This window comes from Sparus aurata, chromosome 5 (assembly GCF_900880675.1).
Source record: "Sparus aurata chromosome 5, fSpaAur1.1, whole genome shotgun sequence".
NCBI lineage: Eukaryota > Metazoa > Chordata > Actinopteri > Spariformes > Sparidae > Sparus > Sparus aurata.
Genome location: NC_044191.1, coordinates 12,467,696 through 12,493,104, shown reverse-complemented (window position 1 = coordinate 12,493,104; position 25,409 = coordinate 12,467,696). Strand labels below are relative to the sequence as shown.

The window sequence follows — 25,409 nt, the reverse complement described above, 5'->3', positions numbered from 1 at the left end:
AGAAAGCAAGGGTATCAAATACATGACAGACATCATAGGGACAGATTACTTGTAATGTAAAAGAAAATTCTAATAAGAAATAAAAAATACATGCAAGTTTAAATCAAATTATACACTGAAGTCTGTCACATGTTAGACCGGTTGACATGGCTGGAAGAGAAGAAATTATGCACAGGAGGAGAAGTAAGAAATTAGATAATACAATGTAAGCGTTGTTTATGACCTCCCTCTGTAACGTGCCCATCTTTACTGGCCGACATAGCTGGACTGTGCTCCACAGATATCCAATCACAATGTTGATTTTTGTCCAATAGTCTGTCCATAGTCCATAACCTTTTATGTTTAACTCCACTCTGACCTCTAGTGAAATTTGTTTGCACTACAGCGTCAGCACCTTAATCACAAGTGGCTGACCCACAGCCCCATCTACTGGTACATTTGTGCAGTGCGAACACAGCCACTTCCGTTGATAAGACGTTTACTAGCACAGCTCATATGCCAGACTAAATAACAACAATAAATAGACATTTGAAGACAATAATAAAATACTTTATTAATTTATTTAAAGCTACATTCACGTACATATAAACATTTTGACTTAAAGTTACTATAGAAACTGTAACACTTTCTTTTGCATTATTTTGTTACATAATTATCTCCCTCTAATCTTTGCAGATGTAGAGACAGAAATTAAATATTCCAAGACTATGTTTAAGACCCCTTGTACTTGCAGAATGTCAATCTGACCATGATCTGGCTGCTTTGGGCTCTGTTCTCTCTGGGTCATCATATCTTTCCAGAAACACTCGCATATAAGAAATTCCCATTCCCACACTTAGCCTCAATGAGAGCAATGTCCTATGACTGTGTGTAGCGGATAATCTCGCTCAGGTCATAGCCTGTCACTGCAAAGGCATAACCGTCTCCGTCACAGAACTTGGCGCCACAGATTTGTGTGTCCGTCACGCACTCGTTGTGCAAATGAGCAACCTTAGAGGAAGAGAGGAAAACACACAGTGAGGGGAAAATTGATCCGAGATAAATTACAACTGAGGGTAACTGCCATGAATTGTGCTTTGATGCCCTTCAGAGAACAAGCTTCGTACTATGATTTAAGTTCAGTTACCTCCACACTGTTGGTCTCTGGGGTAAGTGTTAGGTGCCACACCCTGACTAGAGAGTCCTCAGCAGCAGACAGCAGCTAAAAACACAAGCAGATGGTTACTTAAACAACATCCAGTGCCCATAAAGATTCTTTAAGAATCACCTGACCATGCTTGAGATCTAAATCTCAATTGTTAGCTGCGTTGGCCACATCAATTTTACAAAATGCCAACACAAAAAACAATCAGTAAAATATCTTTCTGAACTATTTGGTGGATACAACTCACCAGCCCAGAAAAGGGCGCAATGTCCAGTGAGTATATCCAGCGTGCATGGGCGTTGACCTCAGCATGCAGAATTCCCGTCACTGCCTCATAGAAACGGATCTGGCCTGTGCCGTAACCTGCCACCACTGTTCCTTTCCACAACTTGACAGATGAGCAGCTCATACTGAGAGCAGTAAAGATGATGGAGGATCATTACCATCAGGAAGTAAGGAGAAAAAAATTATTAGATTAGAGATGGAGGGGAAATGAAGAAACAAGGGACAGTGGAAAGGAACCATAAAAAAGCATAGATTAAGTGGAACCATGTATGAAGATGGATAGGAAAGTAAGTGATGAAGGTACACTGTATGTACCTGTCACTTTTAATTGGCTCGCATTGGACCACTTTGTTTTGGCTTGATTGGACATTCTACACCAAAAATGACAAAACTAGAACACAAGGAACTTCTCACTCAAAGCCAGAGATCTTGTTGAGCAGCTGGAATTCCTCCCCGGACTTCCACACACACAGGTTGCCCCCATCATCTGCACTGACCAGATCAGCTATGCACTCCTGAGGGGAGAGAGACATCAACAGAGTGAAGGGATTATGTAAATAATAGAATGGTTGCCGTTCCTTTAAGTACTATATAAAGCAGTTAATTTAATTCAATAGGCAGACATTCGTGGAAAAGTTAGAATTATCCTGTGTCAACAAAGGTAGACGCACAAAAGACAAATGCACACACTGAAGAAGCACACACACGACATACCTGGCTGCCAGAGCACTCTGAGGCCATGTCAGTGATGGACTCATTATGCTCTTCCAGGATTTCAGACAGGGTTATATTACTGCCTTTACTGGGAATATCAAACACGAGAATTGCACCAGCTGAAACACCTGGAGAGAGAGAGAGAGAGAGAGAGGGTAGACTTAAGAGTTCTTTCCTGTGTTTTGAATATACACATGACTATATCTCACGTTGTACTCACCCACACATATAAAATTCTCCCTCACTGCTGATATCCCTCGCCCAAACACGGCCTGAGCTGAAACATTCAACACACAAACACAACACATTAGCTCTGTGAGTGATTTTGATTTGGTGCGAAAAGTCTCGACTGATACCCTCTGTGATTGAACAATTATTCATATCTGAACGGGTGTAGATGTGAGGACACGCAGGACCAGCAGTGTCTACGTGTGAACCTGACAAAGCAGAAAATACAGCCCAGCCGGCAGGATCAAATGTTTGCTGCAACCCCAGATACGTTTCGATTTCTACTTGTCATAGGCTACGTACCTTATTGACATTACTACAAAACGTGTCAGGTTCACATTAAATGTTTTTTACCTGACTGTCACGTCGGGGTGTGATGGTGAGAAATTGACTGCCGTTCGAGTGTCTGTTTCAGTGTGAAACCAGTTGACAATTCTGACGAGGGACCAGAGCTTTGTAAATGTTCCAGCCTTGTTTGAGGTGACAAAAGTCAGATATTTTTGGACAGGAAGTCTGTTGATCTGCCACTGCATTTGTGGTAAAACGGCCAAAACATGATGTCTTTCTAACCATAATATAGGTTTTGTGCGTAAACCTAACCCGAGCATTAACACAGAGTTGAGACAAGATACCAATTTAAAAAATGAATCTAACAAATTGCAACACACAGAAACGTAAAGCTGTGACTCATCTGTGATTTTGCTGAACTGTACATTGGCGACATTTATCCTGGCAACTGGGCTGGAAAAACATTGCTCATGTCAACAATGTCTTCACAGCCATATGGGATTGTGTAGACATAATAATCTGAGTGTTAATGACTTTACTTTATATGATTTAATACATTATAAAAATCAGGTCCTCCCACTGCTGTTAAATTGTTTGTTTAATGATGAAAGATGAACTGATCTGACTCATTTCAAAGGACACGAAAGTAATTTCTGTTGAATCTTATCACACTGTTCCATATGTTGTTGTATCGCATTATATAGTCAATCATTTCAAAGTTTCCATGTAAATAATTGAGACATGTCAGTATTTGAGTCACTAAATGTGTAGTGTTTATATGCAAGTTTACCTGTAGGTGTTTCCGGTGTATCCAGTGCATGCCAGTACACCATGATGGAGCCATCAGACTCATACATCTAAAATCAATGGATGTATGTGGAAAAAAAAACACACATATTAATGCTATTGTCAAGGTTTACATCTAAAAAACATCAAGTGACACACTTCAGGTTTTGTCATAATATACAATGGTAGCTACCAGACAAGAAGCAGAGGTAGCAGTACCTCCTCTGACTGTGGCAACTGCAAATGACTAAAGGCAGGCACACACTCAAAAACTCACCTGGATGCCTTTCTGAGAGGTCACCACCAGCAGATCCCGAGAGGGCAGAGCACAAAACGCAGCCTGTTAATAGAAACACAGGATTTCTTTAGTTTTATGATAGCAGAGGATGCATACACAACATGCTTGCCAGAACATAAGACCATTAAGACAATAATAAACATCACAATTGTATATTTGCTGGCACCCTTTCACAGATCAAGTTCACATTTTTTTCACCCACTTATAGGACATTGCAGCAGGACGGAGTTTACAATCAAGGCAATCAATGTGTCTTTATGGCCAGTCTTACCTTTGCAGAGCATCACCTAGATAATTGTCAGCGGATGTGCAGTATACTGGACACAGACGTTATCCTGAGGAATTGTGTGCTGCTTGTCAGTCCCAGGCTGAGTGTGTAATTAAATCCCTGAGTTCTCATCTTTTCTGGTTTGCCGCCAACACTAATCATATAACATCAACTCACAAGACTGTTTTGAATGAAATGAATTCTTTAAACTGCAGGGAAAATTCATCTAAATTAAGGCTATAGTCAGGCACTATAAAATAAAATAAAAAAGACAACAATTTATATATTCTCCCCCCCCCCCCCCCCCATTAATCTGATTGGATTACATAACTCCTCAAATGACAAATGAGCCGGCTCTTGTCCTCATTGTTTAATCTCATGTAAATAATAACACCTATAGAATAGAATAGAATTACTTTAATGATCCCAGACTGGGAAATTATTTAATATAAATATAGCTATAGCTATAGCTAGCGGGAGATGGCGGACACACAGCAGAAGTTGTGGCCTGACCTGCATGATGAGCGATGTGCTTGTGGCGACATTGGGCTCTTTGGACTGCAGCTGACGGTGGGAGTAGTTGAGGCCGTCCCAGGACGCGGTGATCATGTTGACCACGTTAGCATGGACCACCGTGAAGTAGGTGAGGCGCCGCGGGGCGATGCGCATCACGCTGAGGTTGTTGTACAGCGCCGAGGCGCTGTTTTTGATCTGGATGCTCTTTTCTTTGTGATACATCGAGAAGTCTTCTCCGAAAACCAGTATGCTGAAAAGGTAGCGGATGGGGTGTGGTGTTTGTCCGAGAGAGGAAAATAAAGGTCGCAAATACAGTGATGTTGAGTTTAACTGGCAATATCACAAAAAACGAACTCCATTACTTTGCAGCAAATGGCAAAGCTAAACACTCAACATTAGCAGCAAGCTAGGAATGTTAGCTAGATACCAAATGGCACAGCGCAGTGGTAAATAAAAGAAAACGCTATTACTTTGGGTAGCAATGCACTCGCTCTTTCGTTTAATATAACAAATGTCTAACTCTCTGTCGTAACCGTTAATAACATGTAAAGTTAACGAAAACGAAGCACTCTTCTAGCTCTTGTTAGCAACAGGATTACATCCGCGTCCTCCGCAGCCATAGAGACAACGGCCTCTACGTGCTACGTCATGATTGCGTGCCTGGTTGCATAGCAACCGTAGATTGTATAGAGCAAATTGTGAAAGCAAAGTGTAAGGTAAGGTTTCACAATAATAACTTGAGATGCTAACGGTATGACAGTTATTATTCATAAAATAATTAAAAACACGGTAGCTTTCCGGTCGAATGGTGATTTATGACATGTTGTAATCGTGTAATTACGTGTAATTAAGTGACATATGACTGTCCCATGGTCTCAAAACACCGCGGTGAGGTTAGCGTTAGCTTACGTCTGCTGTAAAGAAAAAAACTCCACACAAAATGAGGTTCATTTCTCACAAATAATCGTATAAATAGGCTACTTGTTTTATGGTGTTAATATAATACAGCTGATTTTCCCACCAAACATGTTTTGGGTTTTTGTGTAGTCTGCTCAAAATGTGCTTGTAAATGACACTGGCTGACGTTAGCCCCAGTTTGTGCATCCTATCCAGTGAGCCCTTTTCTGCTGAAAAGACATGTTATTCACAAAAAGACGTTCAAAACAGAAAACCAAAAAAGGTAAGATAAAAACACACACAAAAAAATATGGTTTTCAATTATAATAGTTTGAACCAAAAAACAATAATAGTTACTTTTCTTATTTCTCTGTGTGAACATACAGCTGTCCACCTCAGTGAACGTTGTGCACCAAAGGGTATATTCTGCCTGTTGTGCCTATATATAGATGAAATGGGAAGACTATTTAATATTGCTGTTTGTACTTGAGCATGCACTTCACAGCAGTAGCTCAATGTTTTAATTCACATTTATGTGTAAACCTGCTCCCATTACACTGTACTGGAGGCTTCTGGTTGGCAGCTCATGTGTCATGCTTGATCACCTCCACCAGAGTGCGCTAAATGTTTATCTATGACACCTCAATTTGCCAGCGGAAAGGTAATGGTGTTGTTCCCTGTTGAATTGTTCATTTTATGTATGTGTTTCATGTGTTGCATCAGCCTCTGAGCCAAGATGCCCCGTTCTGCAACCAAGTCCCAAGCTGACAAGCGTAAAGTTAAGACATCTATCCATGAGACCACACCTCCAACACAGGACCTGAAAGAGGAAGATGTCATCCGCGGTCACTTAACTCGTGCCCAGTGGATAGACACGTTGAACCAGGAGGATGCAGATGAGACAGTTGGAGAGATTACTGAGGAACTCATGAGCAAGGTCATGGAAGGCTGTTTAAAGGTGGACATTAAAAGACAGGTACAACTGAAAGGTCATATACACTTTAGAATTCCATTTGTGGAGAGAGATCAAATACCATCAAAATTATCCATCCATTTCAGCGACTCATAATGTTTATAAAATGAATCATGTTGTCTGTCTTTCTCCTCAAGCTAGCACATTACTCTGCATCCTGGGTCTTGAGCAGCCTCACACAGACTCTCGAGCGGCAATTTCTGTTCCTCGCCGAAGGGGAAGGAGCAGAGGAATTAAATAAAACAGAAGACTCAGAGCCGATGCCAGCAACTCCAGATCCCTGGGCTCGAGGATCTGTGCATGTTGTGGAAGCTCCCCCTTCACTTGAACCTGCCTTGCAACAGGTGCTCTTGATAATTCTCTTCAGCAAATCTTCTGTTCATATTTCAGCCAAAAGGTTATGTGCATCGATGTCCACAGTATATCTATGTCTCTATAATTGTTTCTAACAGGAGGTTGACATTGGCCAGATCCCTGTACAAACAGAGCCAACAGTAAACCAGGAGTGTAATGTTGTGGCCCAAACAAACAGCTCTCCAAAGCAACCTGAAAAGGAAACAAGTCCCAGCTCTCCAACACAATCAGGAAAGGAAACAAGTCCCAGGGGGCCTGTCAGGGACAGGGACAAGCACTATAAAGTACTTAGTCCTCGCCCCTCACCACAAGTTGATCCAAAGAAAAACCAGCGGATTAATTTACCTCCCAAACCTATTCGAAACAAATCCCTGCCAACTCTGTCCTGTTCAGCAGGAAGAAAGGAAGTGGAGGAAGAGGGTAAAAATAGGAGACATTCTGTTTTGACTGGATCATCATATCAGCATAAGGACTCCAAAGTCATGCCTAAGCTTGATCCCTCCTGCCTGCCTAGACATCACATCATACCCTCATATGAGATTTTGGAAATCAGCTATACAAAGCCCAACTCCAAGAAACCAGTCAAACTGCCCAAACTAGAGCAAAGATATAACAGGCAGCAAATTGAGTTGGCAGCAACCTCACAGAAGCCACTATCCACCCTCAAGGATCAGCCACGAAAGGTTCAAGTGAAAACTGAGGAAGTTGTCTGGTTGAAGAAACCATCTCCTAGAAAAGAAGGAATGGTGTCCTCTGGGCCTCTGAGGCTTGAGACAATGCAGTTGGCCAGAGGTGTTTCTCTCGTGGATCCCCAGGCAGTTGACATGAACTCATTCAGATTTAACCCTCCTGCTCTGTCTACCAAACTAAAGCCGATACGGAGTGATGCAACTGTGCCACTATTCTCATTTGAACAGGTTACCGCAGGTCCGCCACCCAAGGTCACCCCATTGGGTCAGACCAAGAACTGAGACAACTGATTGTAAACTTTTCTGATAATAAATGTCGGGAGCTGTACTTAGAGGAGAATGAGCCAATCCATATGTTTATGAAATGCACCTCCATGTATTTTTAAGCTTCTCTATATTTGCAATTCAGTAGTGAAACACTGTACATGTATAAAAAATAATACCAAATAAACTGTGAATACAATATGTGCATTGCCATTTCTTTAATCTTATTATATAATTACAAGGAAGACGTGTTTTATCAATACCTCCCGCATAATAGCAAAGATTGGGGTAAATACATACCTAATAAAAAGTAAAACACAATGAAGCAGGGATATTGGATAACAGCATTCTAAGACAAGGGGATCTATTAAGGGTCTATTTACATTTTCATGTCCATCCTATAGTTCAGTAATCTATATATAGTAATCTTTGAAATTAATATGTCTGTGTAGCTTAGAGAGTTTCATTATCCAATCTTGTGTTGTATGACAATTAAATTAATCTTGAATCCTACATTTGTTTAATAAACAGCTTTACTCGACTTTGACTAGTATGTTTACTGCATGGCCTTTTTACTATGCTGCCCAAAAGTACCACTTGATTAAATGTAAAGACATTGTGTTACTATATTACTTTGCTAAAAGTGAAAGTCACCCATAAAAAAGCAATTAAGTAAAATCCTTAAAATATCTGATATTAATGTATCAAAAGTCCATTTCTGGCCAGAAAATAGTAAAGTAATTCATACATCTATTCATTTATCTAGCTTTATACTATGTATTTATGGGGCGACTGATTATAAAAAATAAAATAAAATAAGGCATGAATACGCGTAGAGGACTGAAAACTACACATATTATCCTCTAAAATGTAATGGAGTGGAGCTATACGTAGTAGAAAGTGTAACGTTTAAGTACCTTAAAACTGTACCTCAAGTAAATATACGTAATTACATTCCAGCCATTTTTATTTATTTTTTTACAGTTGAATGCATGAAAGTGTCCTGAGGACCTGAACACATCACACGCACCATACGAGAGACTGCTCGTGCAACCTATCTTGCCGAAGCCGACGTGACGTTCGACGAGCCGTGAGCCAATCACCGTTCAGCACTGCTGCTTCGCCACCAATCGGGGCAATATTTTGCTCATAGCATGTTTGGCTAACCCGTTGCACATGTGAGAGCGGAATGAAGGGAAAGTGGTGTTGATCAAACTTTGGAAATATCTGAACTAAAATCACATTGGAAGAAGAGCGAAGACATGAAGAAGAAGCAGACAGTCGCAGAGGAGCCAGGAGAGGTAAGAATGGCGACACTTATCACGATTGCAGCTGACAAATTGGACAGTTTTCCTCTATGCCACACCGGTTGTCCTTGCATGCTTTCCCTACGATTTTGCGACTACGTTACATCTACAACATGTTAAATACCATTTCAGTTTCTGGTTTGCCTAGTTTCTATTCCACATTCTTAGTATCCTGATTCTTGATAGTAATGTTGCAGATTAAACGTTTCGATCGAATTGGGCTGCTGTTGCTGCTACTACATGTACTGTTGTTATTGCACAGATGATTCCCCCAGGCTCCTCTCATGAGAAGGGGGAAGATGAGGCTCCTGTTAAAGCCAAAAGGAGCAAACCCGAGGAAGCCGAAGGGGAAGGGGTGGTCTATCACCCGGTGAAGCTGTCCCGAAGTGATCTATACAGACCTCCATCAGCCGATGAGCTGAACCAGCTGAAGGAGGCTGAGAGCCTGTTTCACTGCAGCTTGCTCAAAATGCAGGTGAGACCTCTGACTTTCCTAACATCAGCCCATGTCAACAACAACAACAACAAGCTTTCACACAGTCCTTACAATTGTTGGTAATGTGTCATCACCGACAGATGGAAGAGCTGCTGAAAGAGGTGGCCCTGAGTGAGCGAAGGAAAGGACAAGTGGATTCCTTCATTCAGACAGTCACCAGGCTGCTGCAGACTGTGCCAGATTCACCAGAGGTTGAGGTGCGTAGTACGTTAATTTCAGGATAATCTTAATGGTCAGAAAATCTGTGAGCACATCTTTTACTCATTCTCTCTACGCATACAGGTAAGTGACCTCTCATGGCTGTCCAGTGCAGTTAAAGTCCCCTTCCTGTTGGTGCCCAAAACCACTAAGGGAAAGTTCCACATGGCACCTCCTGCCTCCATCGATCTGGTCGGCAGCTACCCTCTGGGCACCTGCATTAAACCACGCATCACGGTGGACCTGGCTGTCACAATCCCAGCTGTGAGTCACCCTTTGAGCAAGATGTTGTTGCCAAGTATTGAGTGCAAAACAGCAATACAGGTGTTAGTTTGCAAGTGACACTGGTGTCTCATCTGTTATTAGGACGTCCTGCACCCAAAGGACGTCTTGAACCAGAGGTATCCGAGGAAAAGGGCTCTCTACCTGGCAGGCCTGGCCCAGCATCTCGCCTCCTCCTCTGACATTGGCACCATGCGTTATTCCTGTCTCCATGGCAATCGACTCCGACCTGTTCTGCTGCTGACCCCTCCATGTACTTAACAAAGAAAATATTAACAACCTTAAAGAGCACTGGATTCGGACACAAGTATTATCTATTGTTGATTATATTTTATTGTTTTGAGATGTGCTACGGTGTCCTATCTTCCAGGTAAAGACTCTTCTAGCTTCACATTACGTGTTCATGCCTGTCCGCCTCCTGGATTCTTCAAGCCCAGTCGATTCCACCCTCAGAGGAATAACATCAGGACGGACTGGTACACCGGATCGCAGACCCCCCTGTCTGGTAAGATTGTTAATTTATACGACCGGTTCCTTGAAAATGATCTCACAGAATTATCTTATCACATTCAATCACTATTTCTCAACGATTGCACCTAAATTCCAGACCACAGAAACTGTTCAATTGAAAGTCCTTTTTTTTTCTTGTTTGTTACAGAGTGGAGCGAACCTCCCACTCCACATTACAACAGCTCTATCCTGGGGGATTTACTGCCCAGGGCTCACCTCCAGTTTCTTTCTGCTGTCAGCTCCCAGTGCTCAGCGTTTGCCGATGGGGTGGCCTTGCTCAAAGTCTGGCTGCGCCAAAGAGAGCTCGACCAGGTCGGAGGCTTGCAAGCGGCTCTTCTTTTACTCTTCTTTTAACGTAGTTTTTACTTATTAGTATTCGGACATAACTTGTCTCACCTTGCTCTCTCAACGTCTTACAGGGCACTGGTGGTTTCAATGGCTTCCTGGCTTCGATGCTGTTGACTTATCTGCTGATCACTCACAGAATAAGTAACACCATGACGGCGTATCAGCTGCTTCGAAACAGCTTGAACTTCCTGGGTAAGAAAGTGTCAAATCTACCTCCCCAGGGTTTAGTGGATTATATGGGAAACTGCACGTGATATGATGATAATGAAGCTGTGCTTATTGCTAGTTCGAATACGTTTCAACTCACCCACCTCCTGTTGTTACCCTCAGCATCTACAGACCTGACGGTGAATGGTATAAGCCTAGCCAGAGATCCTGACTCCACAGCTGTGAGTGATCTAGTTCACATTTATAACAGTCAACATGTGTGCGTGTAGATCATTCTTGCTCTGTTTACCTCCTAAATTATTAATCACCGTTGTCCCCTGTTTTCTTTTCTCTCCGCAGCCGTCTCTGGCAGACTTCCACAATGCTTTCCAGGTCGTGTTTGTCGACCCTTCAGGACATCTTAACATGTGTGCTGACATGACTGCTTGTACCTACAAACAGGTGGATACTTTAAAATACATATGTGTGTTCAAGCAAAATGCATTGTTTTACTGGTGGGATTATTTAAACAGAATTTGACCCTTTTCAACTTGGCTCTCAGCTGCAGGCCGAGGCGTCTCTGTCGATGCAGTTCTGGGACGACCCCACAGTGGACGGGTTCCATGGCCTCCTCATGACCCCCAAACCCATGATAAGGACAAGTGACCACGTATTCCAGTATGACTCCCTTTTATCAACTAATGCAACAAAAACTAATAACACCTAGTCTCTCTCTTAGGGACTTCATAAGCAGCTTAGTTTTACATTTCTCAAAAGAGTCTCTATCAAAGACACCTTCTCAGACACAAAGTTAATTGTCATGGTCTCTTATGTCTGTTAATAAAGAGGGTACAACCTACTGCTAGCTGCTATCACGTCGAGTTAGTTTTCCCATCAGAGCAGAACTCACTCATCTTCAGCTCCTCTGATTCGTTGCTTTTCATCTCCCACCAACACACAGGTTATGTGAGCTGGTGAAGCTTCAGTCGAGCTGTAAGAAACTGAATCTCCTCAGCGAGCTGATGGACCACAGTGGAAATTATGTCCACACTGCGCTCCCTTTCATTCTGTCACTGCTTCAGCGAGGACTGGGCGAAAGGATCCACCTCCTCACGCACTCCCTCTCTCCCGAGCCCGAGGTGGGAAAGATTTACATTCAAAGGGTTACAAAGTCACTAATACTACAACAGCACTTATTGTTTGACTCAAAATAGTTAAGTGAGTCAAAAATAAGTCTTGTGAGTCGTACATAATCAGTGAATTTGTTGAACTTAATTTTTTTTTGTGTCATCACACACAGTGGTCTGTGGAGAGTGACGCCCCAAAACACAAGGCCCAGCCTCCTTTGTCCTTTGGTTTGCTCTTAAATCCAGAGCTGGCAACCTCTGTCCTGGAGAGAGGCCCGTCTGCAGACAGCCCGAAGGTAATCTCACCTCTCTTTTCTGTATATGTATGTGTAATGTTTTGTTTTTTTTCTTCCCAATTGGGGTCTGAGTGCAATATCAAGTACTACAAAGAGGAAGCCCATTTGTTCGCATCAGTATCCACCCAATGCAACAATGTACCTACTACATAGGCTGAATCTAATTATTTTTTCCTTCTTAATGAAGATTTGCTTAGTGCTCTTTTTGACTGCGATTATGGTTGTCAACATTTTTATAGAATGTAATAGTATTTTTCTTTCCCTCTACTAAATCCAATCTCTGAACTGATCTGCTACCACTGCATAAGAATAGTATTGCACCATATTGTATTGCCTACTAGTGCAGTAAAAAATAGTGAAAAGGTTGCATACAGGTGAACAGGTCACTGCTGGAAAGTAAAAAATACATTCTGTACCGGATCGGCTCATGCACCTATTTTATCACTTAAGGCAGTATCATGCAATTTCCGATACTGATAATGGAATAACCCTATTAATAAACGTTATTTTCCTCTCCCAGGCAGCAGAGTTTCGGCAGCTGTGGGGTTCGCGCTCCGAGCTGCGGCGTTTCCAGGACAGTGCCATCACAGAGGCTGTGCTGTGGGAGGGAAAGAGCATGTGCCAAAAACAACTGGTCCCCAAACAGATCATCACACACCTGCTCCAGCTGTATGTATTTTATCTTGGCATAGCATACTAATAGACACAACATACATCACATTAATACTGGCAATAATATAGTGGTTAGTTTGGTCAGTGAGCCTCTACCTGTAATACAAATATTCAGCCTGCCAGCAATGTAAGAAAAGAACACAGCAGTGGTTTATCTCCTTCATTTTTTTCCCCTAATGATTTTTGTCTTGATCTTTAGACGAGAGAAAACACAAAATCTAAGGCAATGTGTTAAAGTAAATGAGGCACATGAAAGACTGCAGCTTTGTTACCCTGTTGGTAGCCTCCCTTAGATGTTTAATGCCAGGGATTTGTAGTCACCACATGTTCACTCAGATGGTGCTGACATAATTTAACCACCGTCTTGTCCAGTTTTAAGCCAGGGATGTCAGCCGTCAGGTTCGAGTGAGGCGATGAGACAAATCATTGGGGTTTAATTTTAAGGAACTACATTTAGGTATAGTTATGTATGACTGCAGTTCAGCCCACAGTTACTGTTAATGAAAACATTTCTACCTATCTGTTAACTGAAAAAAATATCTCTAGCATTTTTAGCACCAGCATATACAACATATCAACAGTGGGGAGAGTACCTGCTGTTTTTATAGCCCTACTGTCTCCACAGCCTCTCTGACTCCTGCAACTTCCCAACTAACATGCCCTCAACTTTCCTTAAGTAACCCTACTCAGTCAGTGTGCATCTCCATCATGTAATGCACATTATGCATTTCTGTTTACAAAGATCATCATGTCAACATGCTCCGGGCTCAGTCTTGTACGCATCGTGGCAAATGTTTGTCCAGCCTCTGACAGTAAAGACGGCAGTGACACCCCAGGTACACACAAATAGTGTCTTGCCAGAGTAGCCAGTTTGGGGAATCTTGGTCCATTTACCTTCCACCAGTCAAGAGGGTTTGTGTCCAACGAGGGGGCGATGTCTCTCAAGTAGTAATCTACCTGAGCCTCGGAGTCTGTGGCATAGGAGGAGCTGTAGTTGTCTCCGAGGAGCAACATCATGGTGTTTTTGGTGTCACTTCTCATTTGTGAAGGCACAGCCACCTGGCTAATATCAGGTGTGATCAGGGTCTCCTGTTGTTCATCCTTCGGGCCCACAGTAATGTTTATCACATCTAATTTTGAGACTAGCTCATGCAATTTGACCTTTGCAGCCAGTCTTCCCGTGGGCGTCAGGAAGCTGAGATGTTTGTGGCGAGGGTCCAGCATAGAGGCCATCAGAGCTGGTTTGGAGGCGAGGTCATTAGAGTCAACCTGAGGACAGTAAAATGAAATAACATCGATAAAGAATGAGTATTTATTATTATCAAAATGAAGCTTATTGTTTGTCAGCACGTGTTGTGATATCATTGATAAATATATTTTGGTAGCAGCAGTGGTTTATGCCTACCTCCATGTGATTTTTAAGTGACCTCTGAACTTTCAGCTTGAACTCAGAGACTTGTTCAACATCATTCTCTTTTGGCACAAGGTGGGTCTGAATGAGGCTGAACGTGATTGGGTAGATGTTTGAAATGGACACCTCGGTTTCAGCTGATATGACTGTTGTCGCCCATTTCAGCGTTGCCAGCACCGGTGTGAAGTTCTCAATAATCTGCCAGCAATCATCTTCAATCTCAAGGTTCTGGGCTTCCTGCCTGTTGGTTATTGTGCGATCAGAGAGGACGGCTTTGATCGCCCACCGTTGCTCAAGTAGCCGCTCAAACATATCGCAGATCGTGTCCCATCTGGCTTTGCTCGACTGGATAAGCTTGTGCTGTGGCAGGCACATCTGAACTTGCTTGTGCTCCAAGGCCTCACTTGCCAGCATGTTGTGATTGAAGTGCTTGACTAGTTTCCCGGCAGCAGCAATGATGCGGACTAGATCCTCACTCAGCCCGTCACAGACCGCGAGCTGCAGCGTGCTCGCAAAGCAGGTGGCGTAGTCCCAGGTGACGTGGGCGCACCCGTGAGCCGACGGGATGTCCTGCGTGTTGTTGTGAACGCACGCAGTCACTTTCCCACCAATGCCCCAGGTCTGCACGGTGTTAAGAAGCCTCTCTGTGACACTGTCTGTGGTAACCAGGCTGTCTGATGGCAGCTTGTGTGTCTGCAGCACAGCTGACCTCCCCTGCCAGTCCTCCGTTATGAACGAACAGAAGACTGTGATGTACCTCTGATACGGGAGGGCTGTCCAGAAATCAGCTGTGAGGGCCACTTTCTCCACTCTACTCAGCTGCAACGCGAGCTCCTCCATCTTCTCGTGGAAATGGCCCTCAATGAGCCGTGTGATGTCCCCAACAGATGGCATTTTATAATTATGCACAGTGTATGCGAGCAGCTCACGAAAGCCATCCCCGCTTACCATGCTGACTGGAAGCATGTCCTTCTCTATCATTTTGGAGATGAGTTCAGTCACCTCTGCATGCGTTGCCAGTGACACGCCGTCATTGGGCACAGTGTCCGGGTGCTTGTTCTTAATGTGGTACATCATGCTGGTGGTGCTGCTCCTGTACTTGAGCTTCGTGTCGCACAGCGTGCAGTGAACCTCGTCGTCCACTTTGATGAAAATGTCCCAGACAGAGCTGCGCTTCAGGCGCTTCCTCTCCCCGTAGTCCCGCTCGGGGGGGTTGCTATTCATGTTTGTGTTGGGTGACATGATGGCAACCTGCATGATGTCCGAGTTAGCGGCGCTCTCCTCCTCGACGCACTGAACGGAGCAAATCACCGGCTTCTCGTCCTCCTCCAGCAGCGCGGTGGACGGATGGTGCCTGCTCATGTGGCTCATCATGGAGCTGGTGCCTCCGCTGCAGTACTTCAGAGTAACGTCACATTTCATGCAGCGGACGAAGCTCCCCACTTGTTCAAAGCAGTCCCAGACAGAGCTCCGTCTCCTCCCCGCACGTTTCATGCTTGGTGCGGCTCAGACGAATAATGTGTTTCCACGTTAGCAAGCTAGCTAGCTAATGTTAGCGCCGACTGTCATCGCAAAAATGGGTCTTTGGGGGGGAATAAAAGACCAGTTTGTGACCTGTTTCACTTGAGCAAATGTCCCAACAGAGAATTACAGTGAGCTGAGTGCCGGCACGAGTTCGTTGAAGCCTCGTTTTTAATAAGAAAATAATATTTTTATTATCCACTAGGCATGCAGATATCCCCGAATCCTCCGTGCGATATGTGGGGGCGATGGTGGATGACGTCATCAAAACGGGAAGTGAGGTAAAAGTTAAATTGATGCGATTGAATCAAATGTATACGTTTTAGTGTACAATTTTAAAAACATTGAAATAAAGAAAAAGTAGAAACGTAGAAATACACTCATCAAATAGGGAAGTATTTAAATACACAGTTATATCGACAACAGCATGACTCAAATTTCATTGTTAAATATCCTTGGTGCAGGGAAATGGAATAAAAATCCATAATACCCTGTAAGATTATGGGTAGATATGCAAAGAAAGAAAATCATATAGGCAACAGCTTGATGATATAAATAGATGCAGTATAGATGAATAAAATGTCCTTGGTCTCAGCATAAAAAATGCAAGCATGTTTATGAAAAACAGTCATTTTAATCTCGCCACTGATTCCAATGTGCTGATGGACTAGACCTTTAAGTAATGGCTTTATCATATTCATTTAAGTGTTTAGTTGCTGTCAGTGTTTCTGTTGCATCACTAAAAGTATATTCTCTGTGATGCTGTGTATGTACAGCATGTGTTTGACATGTATCATGCTCCTCAGGAGCCTAGTACCGGGGAGGAGGAGAGTCTACTGGTGGTTCAATCCTATGATGACCTGAGTAGAAAACTGTGGAGGCTGGAAGATCTGCCTCTCTCCATCACAGCAGTGCAAGGAGCTCACCCTGCACTCAGATATACACAGGTACAAGACATAGTAGAAGTATTAAAATGTAACTAATGTTGCATCTGTTGCATCCTTCAATAACCTCCATAACGCATCTCCAATTGAAAGAGCTTTTTAAAAGGCATCAATGGCTGTAGTTGTTAATTGTGAAATTGGCTTTATGAGTGTACTAACGTTTCGTTTGTAACTTGCAGGTCTTTCCCCCTCGGCCACTGAAGATGGACTATTCATTCTTTGACAGAGACAAGCCTTCCAGATCATTGGTACCAAAGGAAGGCAAACCCTGTCCTGCCTACATCACCCCTATTACAGGTCAGTGTCTCATCCACCAGTGACAAAGTTTAGTTGATGGCTTTTGTTTAGTCTGTTAAAATCTAAATATAGACTGAAGTCATTTCTACGCTGTCTGCCATAGAAAACGTTTTATGAATTTTCAGTCTTTTTTTACAATCTGCAATAATAACAACAGGTAAAATTGTTAAATAACTGAATTACCAGCCTTTCCAAAGCCAGAAAATGACTACCTCTGTACCACAGACATTTAGCTATACAAACTAATATACCATTGTATTACCAACGCTGCTCTTGCAGTGATCTGTCACATGGAGGGAAGTGGAAAGTGGCCTCACGACCGCCTCGCCATCCGCCACATCCGGGCTGCCTTCCACATCCGCTTGGGAGAGTTACTGAAGAAGCACCATAATTACACGTGCAGGCCGGGCCCAACACACCTGGATGTCTGGAAGGTACATTTTTAAATTTGTGTACATGTCACACACTTTTCTGTGAGAAAAAGGCAGTGAAATATGGTTTTGTTTTTTAATCGATGTTCATGGTATGTCAAGGCAAGAAGTTGACACATTTTTCAATCAAATATTATTAGTGATGTGTTTTATTTAAGTTGTCTCATTTCCCACTCTTTATGTATACAGGATGGTTTGGTGTTTCGCATCCAGGTAGCATACCATCGTGAGCCTCAAGTGCTGAGAGAGAGTGTGACTGCAGAGGGGCTGCAGGTTGTCAGGGACAATGAGGAGGCTCAGGCTCTTGAGATGGCGACCATTCACAAGCCTCTACTTACCAGCACATTGCATGGGTAAAATTAAAACTGTAACACAATGTAATGTCTGTTTGTGTGAGAAACCAGGATTGTATGGTTCCTACTGGTCCCCTTAGTCTCCTCTATCTCTATTTTTCGGTTGTGCATTTTTACATTCTTCAGCTTTCGTCCTACTTTTCTCAACTTCCTTCGGGTCAACTTATTTTTTGTCAGTTTTTTATGATTTGATTTTTACCACGTGTTGTTGGTAGGCTCCAGCAGCAGCACCCATGTTTCGGGGCAGCGTGCCGCCTGGCCAAACGCTGGCTCGGGGCTCAGCTCTTCAGTGATGACATTACAGAGGACACGGCAGACCTGCTGGTGGCGTCTGTTTTCCTGCAGCCTGCGCCCTTTACTCCTCCTGGGTAACTACCGCCCCTACTTTTCAGTAATCTCTCCGCCTCCCTGGTCACATTTTTGGCTGTGCTTTTTTTTTTCTTTTTTTTTTTTTCCGACTTACTTTTGTTCGTTCAGTAGGTCATGTGAACGAATTTCTCGGTGTTCCTCAGTTCTCCACAGGTGGGCTTCCTTCGCTTCCTTCATCTGCTCTCTTCCTTTGACTGGAGGAACAACCCGCTGGTAGTCAACCTCAACAACCAGCTCACAGGCAAGTGCACACACGCCTTTTCCCACTGTGTCACAAAAACATGTCCCATCTGACCTTTTCCTATATACAAACCCGACACACTTTAACATCCTGCTCATGTGCTTTGCTGTTTCAACGCCAAGTAAAATTGTTGTTCTCCTGTTTGTCACGTGTAGCCGCCGACTACACTGAGATCAAGAACGACTTCATGGCCTCCAGGGAGTCTCTGCCTGTCATGTTTATAGCTACGCCTAAAGAAAAAAAACTATCTATATGGACCAAGAAGGCACCTAGTGTACAGGTCAGTAGACAAACAATACAAATACACAACGCACACAACAACACATTTAATAGATGAGCAGTATGTACTGAATTTGAAAAAAAGATTAAATATTACATTTTGTCAGTAAGCAGAAAAAAAAAATGGAATACCTGAGGACAATGTAGTTAAATAGGTGGATATAAATACAGTAATTAAATCTGTACAGACAGAGAGAATCACAAACAACGATGTAGAAAAGAGTTGCATGTTCTCGGAGGAGAGCAGTCACATAGTTTCCCAATCCTGGAGCCTCTCCTTAGTGCACACTGGTCTCCTGGATCACACTGAGAATATATGAAACTAAGTTAAAGCAAGATATTTGATTAATGATTCACTGTTCAGAAACAGTGGAAAAATAATAAACATATTTCTCCAAACAGATTGGCTTTTAGAAACCAAGAACCCCAGATGGACTGGGTTGTTGCGTTACATACCACAGGCAGATAGCCATGCTTTTTTCTTAGAGCTGGAAATTGATTGTTCTGAAGTCTTTCCAAAACTTCATGTAAATCATTGATCTGGAAAATGCAGAATTGATATGTATTTCTTCTTAAAATGCCACTGTAATATTCAATAACAAACCAAACAGACATGACGGTTAACATCCATAATAATATCATCAACCCTAAAAACTCTCTGAAAGCTCTGCTACTGATTTTGGGAGTCCGTCAGGTGTAGCTCACCAGTTGCTTTTCGTTGTTGTCCTCTGTCATAGTGAAAAAAGGTAAATGTTTAGCTTTATATTCCTCTGTTTGGATGTGAGCGTAGCTGTAAAAGAGTCGAGTGGCACACAGTAGTGTCCAGAAAATGTATACACGCCAGCTTCCCATGGTGCGGAGCTGACCCAGATATGTTTCCTGTGCTCTGAAAGTCCAGCATTTACACTGAGCCTCTCCCAGCATCCTGCTTTTATACAGTGACGGAGAGCAGGAACTTTGTGACGTCCAGACAGAGACGTCATTGTGGGCTTAATTCACCACGTTCAGAATGATTTCCATTATACTTTATCCGTGGGCTCGGGGGGCTGCATGAATCAGTGTCTTGTTGACTTCACATTCCCAACTTTATGGACTTCCAGAACTGAAAAAGGTGTTTCAAAACAAACAGCTGGGTTGAGTGAATGATCCTGGTTCAGCATTTGTAGTTGCCTGGATGCCTTTGAAAGACCACTAGGGGGCAGATTTTGATGGAGTCAATCAGTTAACAGAAGGAATATTTCAGTTTCTCTCTGAATGCACAAGATGTTTTTTGACACCAAAATATCTACCCAGCCAAATCCTCAGAAATGTTAATTAGCTTCACCCATAGAATTTATAACTAAACCCGAAAGAGATTTAGAATGAGTTTGATTTACTTGCTATATTTTCCTGGTGAATAATCATGGGTTATAATCTGGTTCATCTGGATAGTCATGGTTCCAAACTATTTTACTTGGAAGAGAAAGCATTGGGGGTCATCAAAATGCTGAAATTAATGGGTTTGAAGAGAACTTTTCAGTCTGAAGAAAGCCATTTGAAATATATAAGTACCTTTTTAAACAAAAGCCTAAAAGCCTGTGAAACTTCACTTGCCTCCTGATTCGATATTGATTCAGCTGTCACTGATTCGAATGCAAAACGATTCTCGATGCATCTCTGTGTGTGGCATCCTCAGCTATCTATATCACTGCACGTGGCTACTTTTTTCATCATTTAAATCCTCCTTTTATTCAGAAAGTCCTTCTTATAATCAGACTACAGCAGTCTACAAAATAAGAGCTGCATCTCTTCAATACAAACATTAAATAAACAAAACATGTATCCATCTGTAGTGCCTTACACGTTTGTTGATATCTACCATAATATTGTTTTCACGTGGCAGCTCTAAGGTGAGGCATCTATTGACTCTGCTGCACAGAGTAGACAGCGCCTTCTCAGATCTCGCTCATTAGTTTGGCTAATACAGTCCCCATGTTTAACCATCAAAGGTCACATTTTGTGTGCGTGTCTTGTAGATATTGCAGCGTGTGGTGATGCTGGCTGCAGAGAGTCTGAAGGTACTTGAACAGCAGCTGATGGACGGTGGCCAGATACAAGATGTCAGGGTGGGTAAAAGGCACTTGAAAGCCTGCACGTACTCTTCACAAATGGTCCTTTTTTATGACTTAATATTCAAACCATGTGATTCCCTCGTCTGTGTTTCATGTAGGTGGTCATGCGCCCTCCTCTGGATGCCTACGATGTGTTGATTCACCTGAACGTCAAGCAGGTTCCCCTGCTCAGCCAGGCAGTAGACCCTCCCACTGTCACCTTCGGCAGGGGCGTAATGGCTGGCAGTGTCACGCAGGCTGGAGGGGCCCTGCCTGTCATCGACTACAACCCTGTGGCCCTCTACCTGGCAGAGCTCAGAGTGAGTGTTCTCTGTCGGGGATGTTTAAAGGAAGGCGTGGTGTTAATAAAGCCGTGTTGACACGGGAGAGCTGTGTTGAATGATTTCCGCATGCATGTTGCAGCTTGGTCGTTCAGGCCAGTGGTATGATTTCCATCTGTTGAGATGAATTATCGCAATCTTTTGAAAAAGAAAAATTCAGTCAAGGCAACGGTGCATTTTTTTATTTGGTCACCTGTTTCTGTAACTTTGAGGGGCAAATCAGATGAAACATCAGCGAGTGAGGAGGGAAGCTGGCAGACATTTTAAATGTATTTGTTTAGCACTGTATCATAGTCACATGTGAGTTTCAGTGTTGTTGACTCAACCGGCGTGTTTGGACGAGGTGATCAAGTGTGAGTGATTGTTAAGCTGTCTGGGGAGAAAACTCAGTGCTGCATTGTAGGTGGGCGATAAGTAATGTCGTAGGCCACCTCCTCTGTTCAAAGTCTGCTGTTCCAGCTTAAAGTAGATGGATTCTTTTCAAGCCTCTCTCAAACCATCTGTCTTCTCTGGCCAAGATGTTTAAATTGCTGTCCTCAAAGGAATGATTTTTCTAAGTGGACAGCAGAGTCCTGACCTGAGTAGTTTTTGCCCTCCTGTGGTGTGCCATTCGTTTATAGACATTGTTTCCCCCAATGTACAAATCTGTGTATACCTGGGTGTTTTGTTTTGTCCTGAGCATGGGCAAGTTTCCGCGTCAGTGTGGATATGATGTTTATTGAAGATCCTGAGTTTCTCAGATATTCCAGTGACGTAAGGAATGACCATGTTGTTAAGTTTTTCCGTCTCCCCCTCCCTGTCTGCTCTGGATCTTTTTAGAGGTTTTAAAAAAGGTCCAGCTCGGGCACCCACAGGTTTGAAGTGCTCCCCTGATATGCTTCCGTTCCTTCTCCTTCCCCTCTGTCTTTGTGGGAACGGTCTCAGCCCGATAGTTTAGTTCTGGTTCTGATAAGGAACAGAAGCACATCAGGGGAGCACTTAAAACTTACAGTTACCATGACCCGGGTGACTGAGAACCTTCACACCTTCATATAACACAATTAAAACATTACCTCATACATGAATATTTCTGTGCAAGTCACATGCGACACTGTCGGTTCTCATTGGCTTGTGTTTTGTGTTTATTTTCAGGAGTCTTTCGGTGACCTCGCCCTCTTCTTCTGTGATCCCTATGGTGGAACAGTGATCGCAGTTTTATGGAAGCCTAAGGCCTTCATCCCGACGCCCTTTAAGGTATGTCCAAAGTCACTCATTTCCTCTGTCTTAAAGTATTAAGTACAGTTGCCGTTGTTGTATCGTGTGTCCTGTTCTCTTCGAACCGCCTCATTTTACTTGTATGTCAACATCCCCCACTCTGACCCAATGTTTCCTCTTCATCAGACATCTCAGATGACTGCTCGGAGCGTCGAGGTGACTGGGGAGCAGGTGAATGCAATTCCCAATGTCGAAGCAATACTGGAGGACTTCCGGATCATGGGACAGGGCTTGGTCAAATCAGTGGAAGCCAGGACTGAAAAATGGTCCTTTTAGACAATACATGTGTAGGCCATATTCACCAGGTATAATCCAATTCTGGTGTTTGACCAGAGAAAGTGCATTGATATTTTAAGGGTTTTCTTTGGGCCTAACTTAACATAACAGTACAGTTGAAAAGGAGACCAATGATGTGTTTGTTTTGGCGAAGCTGTAACCTGTCCAATAAATGCGTATCTACTCTTTTGATCTATCTTTCATTCTTTTGCCTGACTTCTCATCAGTCCATAAGATAAGATGCCCTTTATATAGATGGCCAGAGGGGGAATTCTGTTGTTGCAGCAGCAGGGCACAAATATAAGAGGTATGTGAAACAAAAGTAGAGTAAAATAAAGGCTGTGCAAAGGAAAGCAGCAGAGTCAAGTAGCATGTCTTGCATCTCATTGTGACACTGTCGTGTTGACAAAATGTTTCCGCAGACAGACACAAAAACACCTGGCAAAGCACTCAAAACCACTTCTGTGGTAGTCCCTGCTGCAATGGGTGTCTTCAGGAGCACAGATGTGGACCACACCCATCTTCAGCTTTAACATGGACCTCAAGTCCAGTTTTATGACTGTATCTTGCACGGTTGTAACGTCCAAATATGTCCACAGACGATGTGAAAACACTTCCAGCAACGATGGAGTGGACACAACTTGATCATGTTATCAGCGACCCCTTTCTTTCTTCCATCCCTACTTCTGGCCCCCTTGATGTAACCACACCCATCTTTGAACTTGGCCTTCATTTTGATGTAAACTACACACCTGTAAAGGTTTGTGACTGCGTCTTGAATGGTTGGTTGGTTTCGTGTTGACAAAATCTGTCCATAGACAGACGGACAGACTGACACATAATCACCTGGCAAAGTTCTCCAAACCACTCCAGACTGGGATGGTATGAGTGTCTGGAGCATGTCAGACACTCTGGAAAGTGTGTGTTGTGATGGGGTCCAGTTCCAGGATCGACCACGGAGCTGGCCCTCTTTACCAGCTTGTTAAGTCCGCTGGCCTCCTCAGCCTTGATGCCACTACACAAGCATACCACAGCAAAGAACAGAGCACAGTGGCTGCTACAGACTGGTAGAGATCTGCAGGGGCCTGTTGCTCTCTCCCTTCCTGAGCAGGGTGTCGGTGTTCTCTACCTTTTATAACTGGGAAAGGGGGCCACCTCTTTGGTCTTGCTCACACTGAGCTTCAAATAATTGTTGTTGCTGGATGTGCCAATACTGTTAAAGTAATTGATGAGCTGATTCGCATCCTTGATCGTCAAACCAATACTGTCCCTTATAATTAGTAAAGAATCTGAGATGGGGTGAACAAAAACACATTCAACTCTGGGGATTACCAGGAACTCAAGCTCTTTTGAATTTAAGCTCGATTGAACTCATGTCTGTGCTCGTCATTTCTGTTTGATAAGATAACGAGACGGATGAGCGTTTCCACACAAATGGGAATCAATGGGCAGGTGATGCAACGGTGCTTTTGCGTAAATAGACTTGTGTGGGCAGAAAATATGCACTCGTGTATTTGCTGCTCTTATTCACGGGTCCTTTTCATAGTAAGTGATATTAAAGAAAAAAACATGAGGAAAAAGAAGATCTTTCATTTTCTCCTGGGTAGTTGGTGTACAGTGTTTGAGGCTGCTTGTTGCGTGACAATCTCTTTTTCGCTCTCTGTAAGGCTCGTCTAATATTTCAGTTGAGCAGCTTCTATCCGTTACTGAAAGGACAATAAAATCTGAGATCCGGGTGAGGGTTGTGATTAGGGAGGGTATGAAATGTAGTTGATGAGTGATGGTGAACTTGCCACTGTCACATCATGTTCTGTACTATAACACGATAGTCCATACAAGCAAGTAGTTTAAAAACTTGTTCATGCTGTTTCCAGTATATGTTTCGATGCACAATTTGTTCATATACAATTTTGATGTGATATACATTCTTTAAGGAAGTCATTTTGTTATTGAAAATACCTTTATTTTATTTTTTTATTTAAGCAATTTGTGAAAGAGTATATTGATTCTGAGGAATCAAATGAATACATGTATGAACAAAAAAGGTTTATTCATCAATTTGATGGTCCAGAGCACAGCGCAGGTCCGCAGCATGTTTGTCACATCATCACAGTGCTGGTGGCTGATAAATTGCTCAACACGGTTGAACGACGCATCATACAAAAATTCTTAATTGACAAGCTGGCACATCCAGCTCTGTCATAGGATGTATACGTGTTTGTGTGCCTGCAGCTGTTGACGGAGGACGCATGCTCTTTTAATTACAGCCACCCGTAATTACAGGGGAAAGTGGAGAAAGTGGAAATGTACCAGACGAGACGGGCTTCGTGCACCTATAGCATGCAGAGTGTTATATACCATACTATATAAACTCATCGGTGGTATGCTTGTGGGGCATATTTCACAATCATCTGTTACAAGTAACTGTCTGGGTGTAAACAGTGCTCTTTCTTTATCAAAATTCCCTGGTGATTCACCCGAACAGTTACCAAAGATTTGGCTTGAAGGCAACATT

General features: G+C 43.0%; 4 protein-coding genes across 7 annotated transcripts; 2 read left to right on the top strand and 2 right to left on the bottom strand.

Annotated features, from left to right (window-relative positions):
- Positions 1-533: 533 nt before the first annotated feature.
- On the bottom strand, positions 534-5,161 carry wdr54 (WD repeat domain 54). The gene is made up of 9 exons (XM_030418346.1): positions 4,525-5,161; positions 3,723-3,785; positions 3,450-3,516; positions 2,364-2,420; positions 2,144-2,271; positions 1,844-1,944; positions 1,392-1,554; positions 1,127-1,201; positions 534-990 (listed from the first exon to the last, which is right to left on the bottom strand). Exons 1-9 carry the CDS (start codon positions 4,747-4,749, stop codon positions 859-861), a joined length of 1,011 nt encoding a protein of 336 aa, XP_030274206.1. The 5' UTR covers positions 4,750-5,161; the 3' UTR covers positions 534-858.
- On the top strand, positions 4,518-7,905 carry c20h2orf81 (chromosome 20 C2orf81 homolog). 4 transcript variants are annotated; one of them, XM_030418343.1, is made up of 4 exons: positions 4,518-4,654; positions 6,148-6,400; positions 6,535-6,741; positions 6,850-7,905. In XM_030418343.1, the coding sequence occupies exons 2-4, from the start codon at positions 6,161-6,163 to the stop codon at positions 7,720-7,722; spliced, it is 1,320 nt and encodes a 439-aa protein (XP_030274203.1). In that variant the 5' UTR covers positions 4,518-4,654; positions 6,148-6,160; the 3' UTR covers positions 7,723-7,905. The 4 variants fall into 4 exon arrangements, with proteins under 4 accessions (XP_030274203.1, XP_030274204.1, XP_030274201.1 ...); XM_030418344.1 differs by lacking the exon at positions 4,518-4,654 and adding an exon at positions 4,662-4,785; XM_030418341.1 differs by lacking the exon at positions 4,518-4,654 and adding an exon at positions 5,194-5,243.
- An 834-nt stretch (positions 7,906-8,739) lies between these two features.
- Positions 8,740-23,086, top strand: nol6 (nucleolar protein 6 (RNA-associated)). The gene is made up of 26 exons (XM_030417859.1): positions 8,740-9,005; positions 9,274-9,486; positions 9,588-9,704; positions 9,790-9,969; positions 10,072-10,240; positions 10,358-10,492; positions 10,646-10,809; positions 10,917-11,037; positions 11,176-11,234; positions 11,353-11,454; positions 11,555-11,670; positions 11,954-12,131; positions 12,293-12,415; positions 12,936-13,084; positions 16,225-16,300; positions 16,826-16,966; positions 17,143-17,260; positions 17,540-17,694; positions 17,881-18,044; positions 18,260-18,412; positions 18,557-18,654; positions 18,810-18,934; positions 20,949-21,038; positions 21,143-21,343; positions 22,496-22,597; positions 22,745-23,086. The coding sequence occupies exons 1-26, from the start codon at positions 8,967-8,969 to the stop codon at positions 22,892-22,894; spliced, it is 3,438 nt and encodes a 1,145-aa protein (XP_030273719.1). The 5' UTR covers positions 8,740-8,966; the 3' UTR covers positions 22,895-23,086.
- LOC115582117 (zinc finger BED domain-containing protein 4-like) lies at positions 13,078-16,286 on the bottom strand. The gene is made up of 2 exons (XM_030417860.1): positions 14,493-16,286; positions 13,078-14,356 (listed from the first exon to the last, which is right to left on the bottom strand). Exons 1-2 carry the CDS (start codon positions 15,990-15,992, stop codon positions 13,808-13,810), a joined length of 2,049 nt encoding a protein of 682 aa, XP_030273720.1. The 5' UTR covers positions 15,993-16,286; the 3' UTR covers positions 13,078-13,807.
- Positions 23,087-25,409: the final 2,323 nt, after the last annotated feature.

Coding starts and splice junctions, on each gene's coding strand:
- wdr54 (XM_030418346.1), bottom strand. CDS start 4,749: ATGTATCACAAAGAAAAGAGCATCCAGATCAAAAACAGCGCCTCGGCG. Junction 3,786..4,524: donor GCACATCGCTCATCATGCAG/GTCAGGCCACAA, acceptor TTCTATTAACAG/GCTGCGTTTTGTGCTCTGCC. Junction 991..1,126: donor CAGAGACCAACAGTGTGGAG/GTAACTGAACTT, acceptor TCTTCCTCTAAG/GTTGCTCATTTGCACAACGA.
- c20h2orf81 (XM_030418343.1), top strand. CDS start 6,161: ATGCCCCGTTCTGCAACCAAGTCCCAAGCTGACAAGCGTAAAGTTAAG. Junction 6,401..6,534: donor AGGTGGACATTAAAAGACAG/GTACAACTGAAA, acceptor TTTCTCCTCAAG/CTAGCACATTACTCTGCATC. Junction 6,742..6,849: donor TTGAACCTGCCTTGCAACAG/GTGCTCTTGATA, acceptor TGTTTCTAACAG/GAGGTTGACATTGGCCAGAT.
- nol6 (XM_030417859.1), top strand. CDS start 8,967: ATGAAGAAGAAGCAGACAGTCGCAGAGGAGCCAGGAGAG. Junction 11,038..11,175: donor AAACAGCTTGAACTTCCTGG/GTAAGAAAGTGT, acceptor TGTTACCCTCAG/CATCTACAGACCTGACGGTG. Junction 18,045..18,259: donor CTTACCAGCACATTGCATGG/GTAAAATTAAAA, acceptor TGTTGTTGGTAG/GCTCCAGCAGCAGCACCCAT.
- LOC115582117 (XM_030417860.1), bottom strand. CDS start 15,992: ATGAAACGTGCGGGGAGGAGACGGAGCTCTGTCTGGGACTGCTTTGAA. Junction 14,357..14,492: donor CACTTAAAAATCACATGGAG/GTAGGCATAAAC, acceptor TACTGTCCTCAG/GTTGACTCTAATGACCTCGC.